The following is a 20,088-nucleotide window of genomic DNA, read 5'->3' as shown; positions in this document are numbered from 1 at the left end:
GTGCTGTCATCAATGTTTGTTTATTTAGCAATTTTTCGAAGAAATTACTCCATACATCAAGGATATCTTTCTCATTACTTTTCATGTCACCTTTATCACCTCTAATTCCTTTTAACAGCACTATTTCCTCCATTTCTGAGCTTTTTCAACAGCCTCCAGAATATTTTGCCACCTTCTTGATATTTATTTTCTACGTTCTTACCAAAGTCTTCCCATAACTTTTGTTTAGCTTTCTTACATTTGTCTCTGTATTCTTTATTGGCATCTGCCGACTTACGTGCTACGAACTTTTGGTATGCTTCCTTAACTTCTTGTGTCTACCATGGTGTTCTTATTTTTCTAACCTTGCAGACAACTTCATGACATATCTCCCTAGCTGAATCAATCAATCCCACTGAGACTCCAAGGTTTGGTTCTTGTTTTCAATTTTTCATTTTTCTTCAATAATATTTGTATAGATGAGTCTACCATTTACTTGTAAGAGCTGTACAACTTTAATACTTTTTAAACCTTTCTTACATATTGTGATTTTCAATGTGATATCCATTTATATCCTGCTTAGTACTAAGTAATGGCCACTTCCAATTTAAAATCCTCTGTACTATTGCAACGTGAACAAGCATGAAGATATCACTGTTGACAATGACGCAGTCAATGAGGCTTTTCTTATTTCTTCTTTCCATGTGAAATCGGGCACATCTTTATGTTGAAACATGGTGTTAGTAATGACTAATCTGTGTCCTGAGCAGAAGTCCAGTAAATACCTACCATTATTATTAGCTTTGCCCTTTTCTTCAAATGTTCCTATATGCCTGGTGGGATTCATTTCCTACTCTGCTGTTCAAACCTCCAACAACGACCACTTTTCCCATTTTCTTTATGCCAGTTTCCTGTTCTAATGACTCAAGAAATTCCTCCACTTCTTCCTTGTAAGAACCTTCTGCAGGATATAGGCACAAATAAGTTTCATTGTCCATTTCCCCATTTTGAAGCCTGCCAGTATAACTCTGTTTGAAACTGACTTGTAATCAAGAAGTTTATCTTCATGTTTGGTGTTGAATGCTATCGCTACATCATCCTTTTCCTTGATCATTATTCTCTGAAAATAGCATCTTATATTTATTTAGTAAGATCTCACCTGTTTTTGTTCTTCTTTATCTCAGTAATGCTAATTATGTCCAAATGATACTTTTCCAATTCTTCTGCAAGTTAAACTTCATCATCATCATCATCAAATTCCTGCCATGTATCTCAAGGGGTGCACAGGATATGATAGTACTACATGAAAAAATTACATCACTACTAACTTCCTATCTACAATTTTCCTCCAAATCAGTCTGTTACTTGTCAAGACTCCAACATTATCAGATCTTATATTTCTATCTCCTAAGACACTTTGTACCATATCAATCCACCTATATCCTGGTCTTCCTCTGGGTCGTTTTCCTGCCAACCTGGCAGAGAACACTTGTTTTGCTAATCTTTCCTCTCCCATTCTATTGTGACCGGATCTCGGATTGTAAGTGACCATACAATGCGAGATTAGCTCTGCTAACGCATCGTGGATGCTGACAATGTAAAGTTCTTTCCTAATATCCTCGTTTTTAATATGATATTGCCATTGATGCCATCTGTTCACGCCTCTAATCTTTCTCAGGACTCTTATATCTGCAGTCTCTAGTCTATAGTCAAGTGTTTTACTTCTGACCCAGCTCTCAGATCCATAAGTTAAAACTGGCTTGAACACTGTCTTGTATACAGCTAATTTAATGTTCCGACTAATTTCTCTCTTATTCCATATGAATTTATTCAATTGACTTCCCATCATACCAGCAAAGCTGGTATGATGGGAAGTCAATTGAATGTGCCCAAGTAGCTGAAATGTTTTACTTGTTCCACGGGTTCTCCATTCACAACACAGCTGACATTTTCAATGATTCTGCCTATTTTTATTGCCTTTGTCTTTTTATTGCTGACCTTCATTCCATATCTATTACAAAAGTTATTCAATTTAGTCAGAGAATCTTGCAGACTTGTAGCAGATATATTTAGAAGTATAACATCATCCGCATAAAGCAAAGAGCTGACATTAATATCTAAAATTTTGATATCATGTTTAATACCACTTTCCTTCATAATGTGATCCATATAGATAATGAATAACAAAGGGGATAATGTACATCCTTGCCTCACACCTGATTTAACATCTTCCTGTATTCCTTCAATTCTAACTGCTGACTTACAACTCAAATAAAGACTTAGTATTGCTTGATATAATGCCCCATTGACACCATATAACTGTAGCGTATTGAATAGCTTCTCTCTTGTCAAAAGGCACTTGTCATATGCCTTTTCCAAATTGTCAAAACTTAAGTACAGATCTTTGTTATATTCCCATGCTTTCTCGACTATTTGTCGTAAAGTGAAGATCTGATCCTGACAGCCTCTACTTGGCCTGAATCCAGCTTGTTCTTCACCCAGCTTTTCTTAGACAATTCTTCTCAATCGTTTCTCAAGTATAATTGCATAGATCTTGCCAGGAACACTCAGTAGGGAAATACCTCTGTAATTCTCACATTCAGTTTTATTTCCCTTTTTATATATGGCTACTATGAGAGCTCTACTCCATTCATCGGGAATTCATCCCTCTGTCCAGGCTTTCTGAACTATGCAGTGCAGCCATTGTAAGACTTTTATACCACCATAGTTCAGTATTTCTGGTCGAATATCATCTACTCCTGCTGCCTTTCCACATTTCAAGCCTTGAATGGCTTTTTCTACTTCAAGTATGGATATGTATTCCTGACTGCATGCCTGTAGAGTGTTTTTTACCACTGTGCTCTCACTGCGTATTTCATTTAGCAGTTTTTCAAAGTAATTGCTCCATACTTTAAGGATATCTTTTTCTCACTTTTTCATGTCACCTTTATCATCTCTAACTCCTTTTACAGCACTCTTTCCTCCTTTCCTAAGCTTCTTCAACAACCTCTAGAATATTTTGCCACCTTCTTGATATTTATTTTCTATATTCTTTCCAAAGTCCTCCCATGACTTTTGTTTAGCTAGTTTTACACAGTGTTTAGCATTCTTGCATTTGTCTCTGTATTCTCTAAGAACACAAACTGACTTATTTGCCAGGAACTTTTGATATGCTTTCTTCTTTTTCTTCACTGCCTCTTTAACTTCCTGTGTCCACCATGGAGTTCTAATTTTTCTATCCTTGCAGACAACTTCACCACATGACTCTCTAGCTGAATCAATTGGGGCTTTCTTCAAGGCTTGCCACTGAATCTCCAAGGTTTGATTCCTGTTCTCAAACTCTCATTTTTTCTTCAATAATCTTTGTGTATTTTAGTCTACAGTTCACATCTGAGAGCTGCTCAACTGTTATTCGCTTTAAAACTTTGTTACATGTTATTCCTTGCAATATGAAATTTAATTTTATAATGCTCAAGACTAAATAGTGATCACTTCCAATTTCAAATCCTCTGTACATTCTGGTGTCCTGCACCAGGGAGAAAACATCACTATAATAACATAGTGGATGAGATTTTTCTTATTCCTTGCCTCTTCTCTCCATGTGAATTTGTGCACATTTTTATGTTGGAACATGGTCTTAGTAATAACCAGTCCATGTCCTGAGCAGAAATCCAACAGATATTTGCCATTATTATTAGCTTTGCTCTTTTCTCCAAATTTTCCTAAAATATTTTTGTATGTCTCACAATCATTTTCTACTCTGCTATTTAGATCCCCAACAAGGGACCAACTTTTCTTTTTTCATTGTGTCAGTTGCTTTTTCTAAAGCATCAAAAAATTCCTCCACTTCTACCTTAGTAGAACCTTCTGTGGGACCATAGGGACAAATAAGTCTCATTGTCCAGTTCCCCATTCTTATATTTGCCCACATTACTCTACTTGAGACTGCCTGCCATTCAAGAAGATTAGCCTCGTATTTTGTGTTGAATACTATGGCTACTCCTTTTCCTCGATTGTCATTGCCTGAATATAAAATTTTTGTATTTATTGCTCAGAAGGATCTCACCAGTTTTTGTCTTTTTTGTTTCAGTCAACGCTATTATGTTGATCTGGTACTTATCTAATTCCTCAGCTAGCTCCATTTCTTTGCCATTCAGGCATCTTATGTTGATAGTACCGATTTTTAACTGTGGTGATGTTGTGTTGGGGTGTGCTTTCTGATTGGTTCCAGTAGCTGACTTTTCGCTGTTAGCCCTGGTTCCCTGTTTAACTTGGCGATGCCCCAGCCAGCATGAAATTTTGTCATGTTGCACCATCATTTTGTATATCGATTTAAGCCAATAAGAATATAATTTGGTCGGCTAAATCCCAAATTGCTAGCCCATCCTCATTCGTTCAGTATCCAAGTAGATACCCAACAGGGTGCACCACGAGAAGGTGAGGATTGGACATTAGGTCAGAAGCCCTGGTCGGTTCTCCACATTCCTTTAAAGGCTATGTGGAGGTCTTTCCCTCAGTTATACAGCTTTGACCCTTAAGCACTCCATTAAACGTCATTTCCATTAATATTCCTTATACTGATGGTTCCTATCTTCAGTTCTTCTGATTTCGGGGTTATTCTTTTTCTACTAGATGTTCAGTTGGAGCTTATTCCAGTTGCTGAATTTTCACTGTTTGCAAAAGTTACCTGACGAAAACAGCAGGGCCCTTGCTCAACTGGGTAACGCTCCAGCCAGCATGAGATCTCTCATGTTGTACCATGAAATGCATTTGTGGTTCAACCCAATAGAGTACAATTTGGTCGGCTAAGTCCCAAATTTCCAGCCCATCCTCGTTCATTCAGTAGATACTTACTAACAGGGTGCACCATGTGAATGTGAGGATTGGGCATTAGATCAGAAGCCCCAGTGTGTTCTCTGCATTCCTGAAAGCCGATGTGGAGGTCTCCTCTCAGTTATTTGGCTTTGACCATTAAGCAACCCCTTCTGATGCGGTGTTAAAAGCAAACTGATATGACTGTCATGCCATTAGTTAATTATTTGCCTCTGCAATCAACAAATGAGTAATTTGGCAAGGATAAAAATGGATATCACATTGAAAAGAAGTACGTAAGAAAGTTTTAAAAATAATCTAAGTTAATCAGCTTAAAGTTTTTTAGTTGTCCAATATCAGCAGATTGTAGCAGTAAAATTATCTTCTGTTAAATACTGATTTTTGTTTATAAAAAATGCCAAAAAGTGTAAAACATATCCTCTAAGAGTAATTTCTCCACTAAGTTTTAAATGAGCACCTTTACTAAAATTCACAGAAAAGAAAAAACATATTAAGCTTTTTTTGTGCAAGCATATACACCATGAGTAACAGAAAACCACAAGATATACTTCTAATTCGTCATGCAATTGGGAAGATTTATGGAAGCAGCAGACATACAGGAGAAAAGTAAAACAACTTTGTTAAATGGAAACAAGAGAAGTGAATGAAGGAATCGGTAAGAAAGTCATCTTCCAGTGGGAATTTTAAGACGAGACTCTGAAATAATAACATTCTCACAATTGCTTCAATCTTTACTTATCATAACTTTACTTCAAAGTTTAATAAAGTGAAAGAAATCAATTAATTTAAAAGATTAAGTTTGCAAATGCTAATATTTAAAATGAACATACATTTGGGACATATTTGTGTGTGTGTGTGTGTGTAAGGTTTTAGCGTAAAATATTTAATTAGTAATAATATAAATTAAATATCCACAAAATAATACAAAAATGATGAAGTGAAAATTTAAAGTTTAATGTTACTTGGTGGCTAAAACTAGCACACAACATATACAAAGATAACTCAGATATTTGTACATTTAATGTCTTATTATGTGTCACATAATGAATAATAATTCTTATTATTAATGACACCTCCAGGGAGTCCAAAGACTCATCGAGGGAGGTACCTATTCTACAGGTCTCATCTCCACCACCAACGTCATCTATTTCCCACCACCATTACTAGTATTTTTTCACAGACAATCACAAACATCCGTGCTCATGGTGGGATTCAAACTCACAGCCTTTTGGCTGAAGAGCGGATACGCTAACCACTCGGCAGGCATTATATATATTCTGTATACCAAACTTAACAAGCTTGTTTTGAAAGCAAAAATCATATTAATCATTTCTATTTATTTATTTTTTATGTTTATAATGATAATGAATGGCCAAAATAACCTAACTGGACAACTTTTCTGGACAGCCAAAGCACTTTGAAACATATGCTAAGCGAGATAGGTATAATACCACTAAAGGAAACAGTGTGACAATCTTCACTAAATTTGGCAATGTTAAAAGAAATTACTATGCACAATATTAACAGTCACTAAAATATAGTTCATATTTAAATCATTGAAGGAAACCATGTGCCAAATCTCAGGATGAATGTTTCATTAATAAAATGCCGACCTGGTTGGCTGACTGGTTTGCGTGTCTGTTCTCCAGCCAAAAAGCTGATAAGACTGTCTGTAAAAATACTAGTGCAGTTGGCCAGTAGATGTCATTGATGTAGATGACGATGGTAGTTGCAGTTCACTGCAATTGGTGGATTAAGTGGAGTGGTTACCACCCCCCCCCCCCATGCGATGAGTCTTTGGCCCTCCTTGCAGGTGTGATGTAGTAATAATAATGATGATAATAAATTGTTATCCACAATAAAATGTGGGCTTGCTTCAACAATTTTAACACACAAAAATAATCAGATCAACTCGGATGAAACGGTATTTCTGTTTGTAATAAGATTGTTTTTATAAGGTAACGATATGCAGTTGGGGGGGGGGGGAGCATGCTATTCATGCTAACCTCTCTTCTCAACACTTAGAGGATGAATGTTGTTCTCCAATAAACAAATATCAGTTTGAATGCCAGAAAATAAAGGAGCTGGTGAAGAAAATTGTGCAAAGAGAGAGAGAGATCAAAGCCATAAAATGTAATGGTTTATACTTTGTTAAATAACATTTTTCAATTATAATTTTATGAAGTGTTAAAATAACAATGCCAAACATCTGAAAACAAAATATTAGATTGTCCATTATTTGTGAAATTACCTTTTTGGAAAGTACACTTACCTATTTTCTTGTCTTTTTTTCTTACTGTGGTGAAAGCCTTGCTTGACATATCTATAAAAGTCAGAACAATTATTTCATAAATTAAAATCTTTTGCTATTTATTGGACAATAGTAATGAAAAAATTCTCACGGAAGGTCAAGAAAACTATTCTGATAAAACACACTTTTTTTTTTTTTGGAGGAGGGGAGAACAAGATATCATAATACTCCATCAATAACATAGCATTATTTCTATGCTTCCTTGAAGATACTAATTAACATCAATTCACCTCGATATTGGTCTTTTTTCCTTTCATCTTGGCATTAAACACCAATATGCCTAACTTTCCCCCCTTTCAGTATCTTCTCCTGTGGAAAGATAGGCAATGCTCCACTTTGTGCTGATGATATCAAGTTACTGATTTCTTCAGAATCATTTATATAGAACTTAAGATTGGATAAATAAATAGTACTGTCTAGATTCAGAGCTTTCCAAACTGTGTGTCGTGACACGTCAGTGTGTTGGCTGCAGTGTGAAGGTGTGTCGCGCAAACATAAAGCGTTAAACAGAATAATCAATGAAAATTTCCACAGCGGAATCCATTTTGCAAAGTACTGGGGTGACTTTTAGTTAGCACCGTTAGAGAAGATATTTGGTCAACGGCTCGGAACCCCGCTCCCCCGTCCCTGAGTCTATACCGACTTGCATGCAACCATCACCATCACCATCAGTTTCGTTTGAGTTTTCTATAGTTCATTCTAGTATGAGTGACAGTAAATGTAAACAGAAGCTAAATTGTGCAGATGCTTTAATTAAAACACAATTACTCGTTTTTATACATTTCATTCATACTAACACAATTATTGAGCAATTCTTGTGTTGTCTAGAACTTCCAATGAAAACTAGAGGTGAAGATATATTTAAAACAGTAGATTGCTTCATGAAGGAAAATAATTTGCTATGGTTAAATTGTGTAGGAATATGCACAGATGGCACTCCTTCAATGGTTGGTTCAACAAAAGGTTTCAACTATTTCAACTATTTATAGTAAATGATTAATAACTTACTATAAATAGTGAATTTTTATTAACCCGGTATCGAATGAACAGGAAGAGGTTTTTAAATAAACCCTTCTAAAAGTTATACAAAATAGAATTGTAAAAGCATATACTTAAACTACATCCGATCTGGCCATGTGACCCATGAGAGGCACATCAGACTGAATTACTGTGCTGCGAAATTATGTTCATCTAAAAAGTGTGTCACCAACATGAAAAGTTTGGAAAGCACTGGTTTAGAGTGCAAAAGTGTAAAGCTGTATACTGCACATGAAACTATTCCAAGAGATGGAAGAGATAGGTGATCTCAGGATATGATTAAAGGAATGCTGTTTGTAGGGAAAGAGTGAAAAAATGTATATTGCAGAGATTAGGAGATAGGACATTCTATTTCATAGTACATTCCACCCTGATAAGTAATTTTTTTTTGCTAGCTACATCGGAAATAAGTATTATAAAGGAACTATTCTCGCTTAGAATATCACTGCAAGAAGCAACATCAGTGTCCTTATCATCATCGGCACTACCTGCTGTATCTTATAATTGTGACTAAGGTGCATTTCTGTGTTCCCACAGCCCTCATTCTTTCCCTTCTGCTCATCGATCATCTAAACATGCTACTGAGGGTAATGCTCTATCTGTGTAGGATGGGTGAAGGCCAGATGAATCACAAAAGAAGAAGAGTGACTTTTTGCTTCAAGGGTGGTCAACTTATTAATTGACAGTGAGCAAAACTTCCATATGGATCTTTTATCTGTTCCACCTTATAAATCCTTCAATGCAATTAAATCACAGAGAAAATTTGAAATTTATAGATTGTTAGTTAAGACAATGTCAGATGATTTTATTTATCAATTTAGTAATGATCAGGAATTCATGCCTTCTATAAATACATATTTTTTTAAATGAAACTTCTTTAGAATCTTATTTGCTTCAGTCTATACAAGAATCTCCACTGGACTGCTATTATCATTGATTGCTTAAGGATATTATTTGTAAAGCTTTATTTAATCAGAATTTTATTGTTACCTTTGAAAACAATTATACACATACCGACCACTGAATTAGAAACTCCAGTGGTTTCAGCACAAGCAAGTGACTGCTAATACCGATCCTGTTCAATTCCCTGCGTATAGTTCAGTATGCATGGGAAATAGCCTTCATTAAATGTTTCAGTCAACTGTTGCATACAGGGAGTGCTGTTTATATGTACAAGTCATTTAAGATGATAATGATCTCATTCCTGACAGACTGTCTTAGGATCAAACTTATGCTTCTTAGACAAGCATTTTTTTCAGTGATTAAAGAACCAAGATATCTTACCTTTTGAAAGGTAATTAATAGTATTGTCAGATCTACTGTTTTCAAAATTGTGGCCTCAGTCAAACAGGTACCGACAATAAGCCCTTTATTGAATTCCAAAAGATCCTTTACTAAAAAACACACGTACTAACAACAGTGATAAGTTTTAATATGTAAATATTTCATCCCAAGTGTCTTGGGACATCCTCAGTACAGTAATTCAAACAATACTAGGAATAACATACAGTTAAGACGCCTGATTACAATGGAATCCCAATATGCATGCAGTAGCGTGTTATAGAATTAAATTAAAATATAACTGAAAAAAAAAAAAAAAAAAGATAACATATATAGAGATTATTTTACACAATTTTGTATGACAATTTCCCATACTTTAGGAATAGCAAGAACGTCATTACGGTTTAAATTTGGTCTGTGTAGTAGGGCTTCAGCACTTTCTTTATATAAAGATGTATGTAAAAGTTTTGTCTTTTCCCAACGGATCCTATGGTTTGGGTTTTCAACTCTGTGTTGAGCGAAGCCAGATTTCTGCAGTTCGAAAAGATGAATGTGGTCCTGATGTTCCGAAATGCGTTTCTGAACAGATCTATCTGTTTGTTCATAGTAAGACAACTTGCAGGAGCATGGGACCTCCTACAAGCCAGGTAACATCAGCGGTGTTACCTGGCGTGTTTGTCTTTAGGAGAAGGTAACAAGTTATAGATCTGGTTGATGGGTTTGTAGGTAGTGGCAAGATTGTATTTCTTCATAATTTTTGAAAGACGTTCGGAGATGCCTTTGACATAAGGTATGGGAATCCTACAGGCTTCTTCTTGTCTAGGTTGTTGTGTGGGGAAGTGACCGAAACGATGATTTTTTGAGTTGTTTTAAGATTGTATCCATTTAGTATGGCTGTATTTTTGATTATTTCTAATTCTTGGTTTAGAGATTCTTAAGAGGAGCAGAATCATTTGAGATGAATGATGAGCGGAAGAATTGTGAATGTAGCAACCTAAAAATGTACGCTTGCGATAGACAGACGGGGCAATAGAACCATCTTCTTTTCTTTGAATGTGTAAATCCAGAAAGGAGATACCCTGGGGAGATTCTTTTTCTAGTGTAAAGTTGATGTGAGATTGAAGAATGTTTATTTTATCTAGAAACAGGTGTAATTCTTGTTCGGAATGATCCCAGACTGCAAAGATGTCGACATATCATAGCCAAATTTGCCAAATTTTTTGTTTGGGTTCAAAGGTGAAAATTTTTTCTTCAAGGTATTCTAGAAACAGGTTTGCTAAGTTTGGTGATAAGGGTGATCCCATTGCTGTACCTTCCTCTTGCATGTAAATTTTTCCTTTCCAAGTGAAGTAACCAGAAGTAATAAATTTGAATAATTCATGAATATCAGACGGGGAAATTTTTGAGTTAACTCTACTGTTTCTTTATGGGGAATGTTAGTGAAGAGGGAGACAATGTCGAAGCTAATTAACATGTCAGTTTTTAACAGTTGAATGTCTCTGCATGAAACTGTGGAATTTTTAAATGATGAGGCTGAGTGGCCTATGTGAGGACGGAGGAGGTTAGATAAAAATCTTGATAACTTATAAGTAGGGCTGCTAATAGAATCTACAACGGGTCTGAGTGGAACATTATTCTTGTGAAGCTTAGGTAAGCCATATATTCTAGGAGGTCTAGCATGGTATGTCCTAAGTTTTTTAATTGTTTCTTCATCTAAGGAAGGGGTTTCATCAAGTAACTTATTTAGTTTCTTGAATAAGAAACTGGCCTTGGAGAATATTGTGAAGTGATGAGGCTCATTTTTATCTGAATGGGTCAGTCAACACTCACAACTGCAGAATTTGGGCATCTGAACATTCCTAAGCGATCCAGCAAGTACCACTCCATTCTCCAAAAGTAACCGCGTGGTGTGGCTTCACAGCTGATTTCATGATAGAACCATACTCTTTTGAGCGTATTACCCTACAGGTCCTGTAACCTGCTTCATTACTAGAGAGATTTATTGACGAATGCTGGAAAATTTTGTCATTCCTGCACTGCAGCAAAGACGATGTTTGGACTCCATAATTTTTATGCAGGATGGAGCACGGCCACAAGTTGAACATTCAGTACAGCACCTTTTACGTCAGCATTTCAGTAATGAGAAGGTTATCAGTCAGTTCTTTCAAATGGCATGGCCGAATCGACCCCCGGACATCACTCCATGTGACTTGTGGCTGTGGGGAGGGGGTATTATTTGAAATCCGTTGTGTATGTTGGTGGCGTTCCCAACTTGCATGTCTTGAAAGAGAACATAAAACGAGCTGTTATGAACATCCAATCAGACTCCTTACGCTCAGCTGTAGAGGATGTCCCACACTGAAAATCATGTATGTGGTCAAGGGGACCCTGATCCTGATTAATAAAACATTATTTCCTGTGAATTCAATCACTACATTAATTGCTGTATCTCTCGCAAGTTGTTGTTTTAGTTTAATTATTATTATTCTTATTATAACGCACTACATATCCAGCTGGAATGAGTGACATGGCTGTCGCTTACAGTGTCGAAATGTTATTATTCAATAATAACATTTCGACATAACTTATTTTTGGCTCCAGTAGCACCAAAATTTCCCCTATTGGCGATTTTGATACTAAATATTTTTTTCACAGAAATCATCTCCCCATGCCTTCAAAAGTATCAATATAAAATTTGGTCTCATTCCGTTTATTGGTTTTGGCTACAGATGCCTTCAAAAAGGGAAAGTTATGCTATGGCCGCTCTGTATATTAAATTATATTATATTATGCATGAATTCTCCTACTCAAATTGCACTATCGCCCCGATTTCCATGTTGGAGCGATAACTCGCTCCCTGCAGTAAACAATACGTCCTCCACAACAGCAACTATACTACAGAAACACGAAAAACAATTAGTTTTATCATGTCAATGAATAAGGTTCACAGACATTTGCAGATTGTGTAACATATTTCTCAACAAATAGAGCAATTGGAGACAACTGGGAATATAAACACTAACTAATGAATCACATCTCCCCTCCAACAGAAACTGCCATATATACTCAAGCAAAATCACATGTTACCGGTGCAACATATGGTGTTGCTTGACACTACCCCGTCATGAAAGTGTTAAAACTAAGAAATATATAGTGAATGTATTTAAGATATTATGGAAAAAGAGAATTAGTATTTTTCCATTCAATTGTCAGCTTGCTTTTTGTTTGGGGTCGTGCGATATTTTATTAATACCACACCAATGATATGCACTTCTTAACAGCTGCTTTTTATCTACTGGCCTACAATCACGCACATCTTTCACTTCTCATTAGTAATTTGTCAAGGATTGTTGATTACGTATCTCAAGTCTTAAATTACTGGCAATTTTTGTTTGATATAATAGGAAAGAAGATGACTCTATTTGGGTAGATAACTTTGATGTTGCACACAAGGAAACCGCTCCCGAACACAGAAAAAGTGATGGAGAATAGAAGCTCCTTGGTAAGTCATACCCATTTTCAGTTTTTTTTCCCCTGAAAAACTTTAGTTTTTGAAAATCCCCGCATATATCTCGCACCAAGATTTTTTAGCTTTAATTCTGGGAAAAAAGTGCGAGTTATATTTGAGTAAATATGGTAATTTTTTCAGCTTTCAAATTCTTAAGTATGGATCATTGGTTAAAGACAGGATTTATAAAACGCACAAAAGAGAGCAATATAGCAGATATAGAAATAAGCAATTTCACCTTTCATTGATGATAAATTATTTATATAAAGTAAAAATGTATAGTATCTTTAAAATTTTGTTCTATTAAAAATAAATCTTTACTTGTTTTTTGCTTAAATGTACATCTAAATTCAAATAAAACAGACATTTAGAATGAAATATATTTTTATTTATTATTATTATTATGATAAGGGTATTTTGATAAGGTACTTTATAATAATGAAAATTAAAGAAAGGGTACACAGATATCTGAATTTTCGGAAACACTGATTTATCCAAATATTTAGTCTGAAACGTAGGTGAATATTACGCTGTTCGTTTTCTTAAATTCCGCTTTGAATTTGGATAGACGAAACAGCGTGATATACACTTCATACATTTTTTTCGGTGTCATTTCAATTTTGAACGTGAAACATATCGAGTGTATTGTGTATTCTGTGTTTAAGTGACTTTGGACAATTTTTGACTTTGTTTTTAATTGTGTACTTATTTTTGGATTTTTAATAGACAAATAAAATTTTAATGATAATAGTTTATAAATTATAAACATTAATCAGAGACGCATTTTGTAAAATGCCAAAATCGCTCGTTGGGCAGCATACTTTATGTCTTACATTGCTCTCAATAATTATAGTTTACCTTTAATTATCAAATTATTGTAAAAATTAATTATTTAGGCAATTTGGGATTTAGCCAACCAAATTGTATTCTTATTGGTTAAACCAAAATAAAAAATGATGGTACAACATGACAAAATTTCATGCCGGCTGGGGCATCGCCCGGTTAAACAAGGCCCCCGTTGTTTTCGCCAGGGAACCAGGGCGAACAGTAAAAAGTCAGCTACTGGAACAAATCTGAAAACACACCCCAACTCAACATCACCACAGGTAAAGATCGGTACTATCAACATAAGAAGCCTGAATAGCAAAGAAATGGAGCTAGCTGAGGAATTAGATAAGTACCTGATCGACATAATAGGAGTGACTGAAACAAAAAAGACAAAAACTGGTGAGATCTTTCTGAACAATAAATACAAAATGTTATATTCAGGAAATGACAATCAAGGAAAAGAAGGCGTAGCCATAGTATTCAACACAAAATACGAGGCTAATCTTCTTGAATGGCAGTCAGTCTCAAGTAGAGTAATGTGGGCAAATATGAGAATAGGGAAGTAGACAACGAGACTTATTTGTGCCTATGGTCCCACAGAAGGTTCTATTAAGGTAGAAGTGGAGGAAGTTTTTGATGCTTTAGAAAAATCAACTGACCCAATGAAAAAGGAAAAGTTGGTTCTTGTTGGGGATCTAAATAGCAGAGTAGGAAATGATTGTGAGACACACAAAAATATTATTGGAAAATTTGGAGAAAAGAGCAAAGCTAATAATAATGGCAAATATCTGTTGGATTTCTGGTCAGGACATGGACTGGTTATTACTAACACCATGTTCCAACATAAAAATGTGCACAAATTCACATGGAGAGAAGAGGCAAGGAATAAGAAAAATCTCATCCACTATGTTATTGTTGAAAGTGATGTTTTCTCCCTGGTGCAGGACACCAGAATATACAGAGGATTTGAAATTGGAAGTAATCACTATTTAGTCTTGAGCAGTATAAAATTAAATTTCATATTGAAAAGCATAACATGTAACAAAGTTTTAAAACGAATAAAAGTTGAGCAGCTCTCAGATGTAAACTGTAGACTAAAATACCCAAAGATTATTGAAGAAAAAATGAAAGAGTTTGAGAACAGGAATCAAATCTTGAAGAAAGCCCTGACTGATTCAGCTAAAGAGGCATGTGGTGAAGTTGTCTGCAAGGATAGAAAAATTAGAACTCCATGGTGGACACAGGAAGTTAAAAAGCCAGTGGAGGAAAAGAAGAAAGCATAAAAAAGTTCCTGGCAAATAAGTCAGCTTGTGGTCTTAGAGAATACAGAGACAAATGCAAGAATGCTAAACACTGTGTAAAACTAGCTAAACAAAAAGTCATGGGAGGACTTTGGAAAGAATATAGAAAATAAATATCAAAAAGGTGGCAAAATATTCTAGAGGTTGTTGAAGAAGCTTAGGAAAGGAGGAAAGAGTGCTGTAAAAGGAGTTAGAGATGATAAAGGTGACATGAAAAAGTGAGAAAAAGATATCCTTGAAGTATGGAGCAATTACTTTGAAAAACTGCTAAATGAAATAAGCAATGAGAGCACAGTGGTAAAAAACACTCTACAGGCATGCAGTCAGGAATACATATCCATACTTGAAGTAGAAAAAGCCATTCAAGGCTTGAAATGTGGAAAGGCAGCAGGAGTAGATGATATTTGACCAGAAATACTGAAGTGTGGTGATATAAAAGTCTTACAGTAGCTGCAGTGCATAGTTCAGAAAGCCTGGACAGAGGGATGAATTCCCGATGAATGGAGTAGAGCTCTCATAGTACCCATATATAAAAAGGGAAATAAAACTGAATATGAGAATTACAGAGGTATTTCCCTACTGAGTGTTCCTGGCAAGATCTATGCAAGTATACGTGAGAAACGGTTCATTAGAATTGTGAAAGAAAGGCTTGGTGAAGAACAAGCTAGATTCAAGCCAAACAGAGGCTGTCAGGATCAGATCTTCACTTTATGACAAATAATCGAGAAAGCATGGGAATATAACAAAGATTTATATTTAAGTTTTGTCGATTTGAAAAAGGCATATGACGAGGTGCCAAGAGAGAAGCTATTCAATATGCTACAGTTATATGGTGTCAATGGGGCATTATATCAAGCAATACTAAGTCTTTATTTGAGTTGTAAGTCAGCAGTTAGAATTGAAGGACGTACAGGAAGATGGTTTAATGTTAAATCTAGTGTAAGACAAGGATGTTCATTATCTATATGGATCATATTATGAAGGAAAGTGGTATTAAACATGATATCAAAATTGGAGATGTTAATGTCAGCTCTTTGCTTTATGGGAACGATGTTGAACTTCTAAATAAATCCGCTACAAGTCTGCAGGATTCTCTGACTAAATTGAGTAGCTGTTGTAATAGATATGGTATGAAGGTCAGCAATAAAAAGTCAAAGACAATGAAAATAGGCAGAATCATTGAAAATGTCAACTGTGTTGTGAATGGAGAACCTGTGGAACAAGTAAAACATTTCAGCTACTTAGGCACGATTTTTAGTGAAGATGGTAAATTAAATATAGAAATAGACAACAGAATCAGCAAAGCTGGTATGGTGGGAAGTCAACTGAATAAATTCATATAAAATAAGAGAGAAATTAGTCGGAACACTAAATTAGATGTATACGAGATAGTGTTCAAACCACTTTTAACTTATGGATCTGAGAGCTGGGTCAGAAGTAAAACACTTGACCACAGATACGAGAATCCTGAGAAAGATTAGAGGTGTGAACAGATGGCATCAATGGCAATATCATATTGAAAACGAGGATATTAGGACAGAACTTGACATTGTCATCATCCAGGAATGCGTTAGCAGAGCTAATCTCAGGTGGTATGGTCACTTAAACAGAATGGGAGAGGAAAGATTAGCAAAAACTAGTGTTCTCTGCCAGGTTGGTAGCAAAACGATCCTGAGGAAGACCAAAATATAGGTGGATTGATACGGTACAAAGTGCCTTAGACGATACAAATATAAGATCTGATAATGTTGGAGTCCTGACAAGTAACAGACTGATTTGGAGGAAAATTGTAGATAGGAAGTTAGTAATGATGTAATTTTTTTCATGTAGTACTATCACATCCTGTACACTCTTTGAGAGTATATGGCAGGAATTTGATGATGATGATTAATTATTTATAGTAAAAATCCATAGAAGGCAATTGTTTTAAATCGATTTTTTTAAAAAAATTAGATTTAATTGTTTTAAAACTCTTAAAAATAAATTAATTCAAAATTAATAATTAATAGAAAAAGAATAATTAAAAAATGAAACTACAACTGATCAACATCAGCTAAAATTACTCAAAAAAGAACAAGAACACTGGATGCATGTTTTAAAACGCATAATATCGGTTATTAAATTTCTTGCAAAAGAAAACATTGCGTTCAGAGGAAGTTCAGATACTCTATATACAAATAATAATAGAAAATTTTTGAAACTGATTGAATTATTTGCTGAATTTGACAGCGTATTACAAAAACATGTAAAGTGCACAAAAAACAATGAAATTCACGTTCAGTATTTAGGGAAATGTATATAAAACGAAATCATTAATATATTGAGTAATGAAATTAAAAAAAAATTATATCTAAAATAATGAATGCTAACTATTTTTCATTCAAGGGGTGCTTAACAGTCAAAGCTGTATAACTGAGAGGAGACCTCCACATAGCCTTTAAAGGAATGCGGAGAACCGACCAGGGCTTCTGACCTAATGTCCAATCCTCACCTTCTCGTGGTGCACCCTGTTGGGTATCTACTTTGATACTGAACGAACGAGGATGGGCTGGCAATTTGGGATTTAGCCGACCAAATTGTATTCTTATTGGTTAAACCAAAATAAAAAATGATGGTACAACATGACAAAATTTCATGCCAGCTGGGGCGTCGCCCGGTTAAACAAGGCCCCCGTTGTTTTCGCCAGGGAACCAGGGCGAACAGCAAAAAGTCAGCTACTGGAACAAATCTGAAAACAAACCCCAACTCAACATCACCAGAGTTAAAGATCGGTACTATCAACGTAAGAAGCCTGAATGGCAAAGAAATGGAGCTAGCTGAGGAATTAGATAAGTACCAGATCGACATAATAGGGGTGACTGAAACAAAAAAGACCAAAAGTGGTGAGATCTTTCTGAGCAATAAATACAAAATGTTATATTCAGGCAATGACAATCAAGGAAAAGAAGGAGTAGCCATAGTATTCAACACAAAATACGAGGCTAATCTCCTTGAATGGCAGTCAGTCTCAAGTAGAGTAATGTGGGCAAATATGAGAATGGGGAACTGGACAATGAGACTTATTTGTGCCTATGGTCCCACAGAAGGTTCTACTAAGGTAGAAGTGGAGGAATTTTTTGAGGCTTTAGAAAAAGCAACTGACACAATGAAAAAGGAAAAGTTGGTCCTTGTTGGGGATCTAAATAGTAGAGTAGGAAATGATTGTGAGACATACAAAAATATTTTGGGTAAATTTGGAGAAAAGAGCAAAGCTAATAATAATGGCAAATATCTGTTGGATTTCTGGTCAGGACATGGACTGGTTATTACTAACACCATGTTCCAACATAAAAATGTGCACAAATTCACATGGAGAGAAGAGGCTAGGAATAAGAAAAGTCTCATTGACTATGTTATTGTTGATAGTGATGTTTTCTCCCTGGTGCAGGACACCAGAGTATACAGAGGATTTGAAATTGGAAGTGATCACTATTTAGTCTTGAGCAGGATAAAATTGAATTTCATATTGAAAAGAATAACATGTAAGAAAGTTTTAAAGCGAATAAAAGTTGAGCAGCTCTCAGATGTGAACTGTAGACTAAAATACAGAAATATTATTGAAAAGAAAATGAAAGAGTTTGAGAACAGGAATCAAACCTTGGAGATTCAGTGGCAAACTCTGAAGGAAACATTGACTGATTCTGCCAGAGAGGCATGTGGTGAGGTTGTGTGCAAGGATAAAAAAATCAGAACTCCCTGGTGGACACAGGAAGTTAAAGAGGCAGTGAAGGAAAAGAAGAAAGCATATCAAAAGTTCCTGGCAAATAAGTCAGCTTTTACTCTTACAGAATACAGAGACAAATGTAAGAAAGCTAAACAGTGTGTAAAACTAGCTAAACAAAAGTCATGGGAGGACTTTGGCAAGAATATAGAAAATAAATATCAAGAAGTTGGCAAAATATTCTGGAGGTTGTTGAAGAAGCTTAGGAATGGAGGAAAGAGTGCTGTAAAAGGAATTAGAGATGATAAAGGCGAAATGAAAACAGGAGAAAAAGATATCCTTGAAGTATGGAGTAATTACTTTGAAAAACTGCTAAATGAAACAAGCAGTGATGACAGCACAGTGATAAAAAACACTGACCAGGCATGCAGTCAGGAATACATATCCATACTTGAAGTAGAAAAAACCATCAAAGGCTTGAAATGTGGAAAGGCAGCAGAGTAGATGATATTCGACCAGAAATGCTGAAGTATGGTGGCATAAGAGTCTTACAGTGGCTGCACAGCATAGTTCAGAAAGCTTGGACAGAGGGACGAATTCCCGATGATTGGAGTAGAGCTCTCATAGTACCCATATATAAAAAGGGAAACAAAACTGAATGTGAGAATTACAGAGGTATTTCCCTACTGAGTGTTCCTGGCAAGATCTATGCAAGTATACTTGAGAAACGGTTGAGAAGAATTGTGGAAGAAAAGCTTGGTGAAGAACAAGCTGGATTCAGGCCAAATAGAGGCTGTCAGGATCAGATCTTCACTTTACGACAAATAGTCGAGAAAGCATGGGAATATAACAAAGATCTGTATTTAAGTTTTGTCGATTTGGAAAAGGCATATGACAAGGTGCCAAGAGAGAAGCTATTCAATACGCTGCAGTTATATGGTGTCAATGGGGCATTATATCAAGCAATACTTAGTCTTTATTTGAGTTGTGAGTCAGCAGTTTTGAAGAGAATTGAAGGAAGTACAGGAAGATGGTTTAATGTTAAATCTGGTGTGAGACAAGGATGTACATTATCCCCTCTGTTATTCATAACTATATGGATCACATTACGAAGGAAAGTGGTATTAAACCTGATATCAAAATTGGAGATGTTAATGTCAGCTCTTTGCTGTATGCGGATGATGTTATACTTCTAAATAAATCCGCTACAAGTCTGCAAGATTCTCTGACTAAATTGAATAGCTGTTGTAACAGATATGGTATGAAGGTCAGCAATAAAAAGACAAAGACAATGAAAATAGGCAGAATC

The 20,088-nt window shown here is 35.6% G+C and overlaps 1 protein-coding gene across 3 annotated transcripts in view; it reads right to left on the bottom strand.

Moving 5' to 3' along the window:
* Positions 1 to 20,088, bottom strand: part of LOC150106326 (histone RNA hairpin-binding protein-like) — a 158,722-nt gene that overhangs the window by 77,974 nt on the left and 60,660 nt on the right. For all 3 annotated transcript variants that reach the window (XM_090392367.1, XM_090392366.1, XM_090392365.1), the window contains one exon: positions 7,085 to 7,135. In XM_090392367.1, coding sequence (XP_090248493.1) covers positions 7,085 to 7,135 — 51 coding nt within the window. The remainder of the gene's footprint in view (positions 1 to 7,084; positions 7,136 to 20,088) is intronic.

The sequence above is a fragment of the Typopeltis vanoorti genome, chromosome 5, assembly GCF_054136105.1.
Source record: "Typopeltis vanoorti isolate ZY-2024b chromosome 5, IOZ_Tvanoo_1.0, whole genome shotgun sequence".
Taxonomy (NCBI): Eukaryota; Metazoa; Arthropoda; class Arachnida; order Uropygi; family Thelyphonidae; genus Typopeltis; species Typopeltis vanoorti.
Note: the sequence above shows the minus strand (reverse complement) of the source record. Positions and strands in the feature narration are given on the sequence as shown.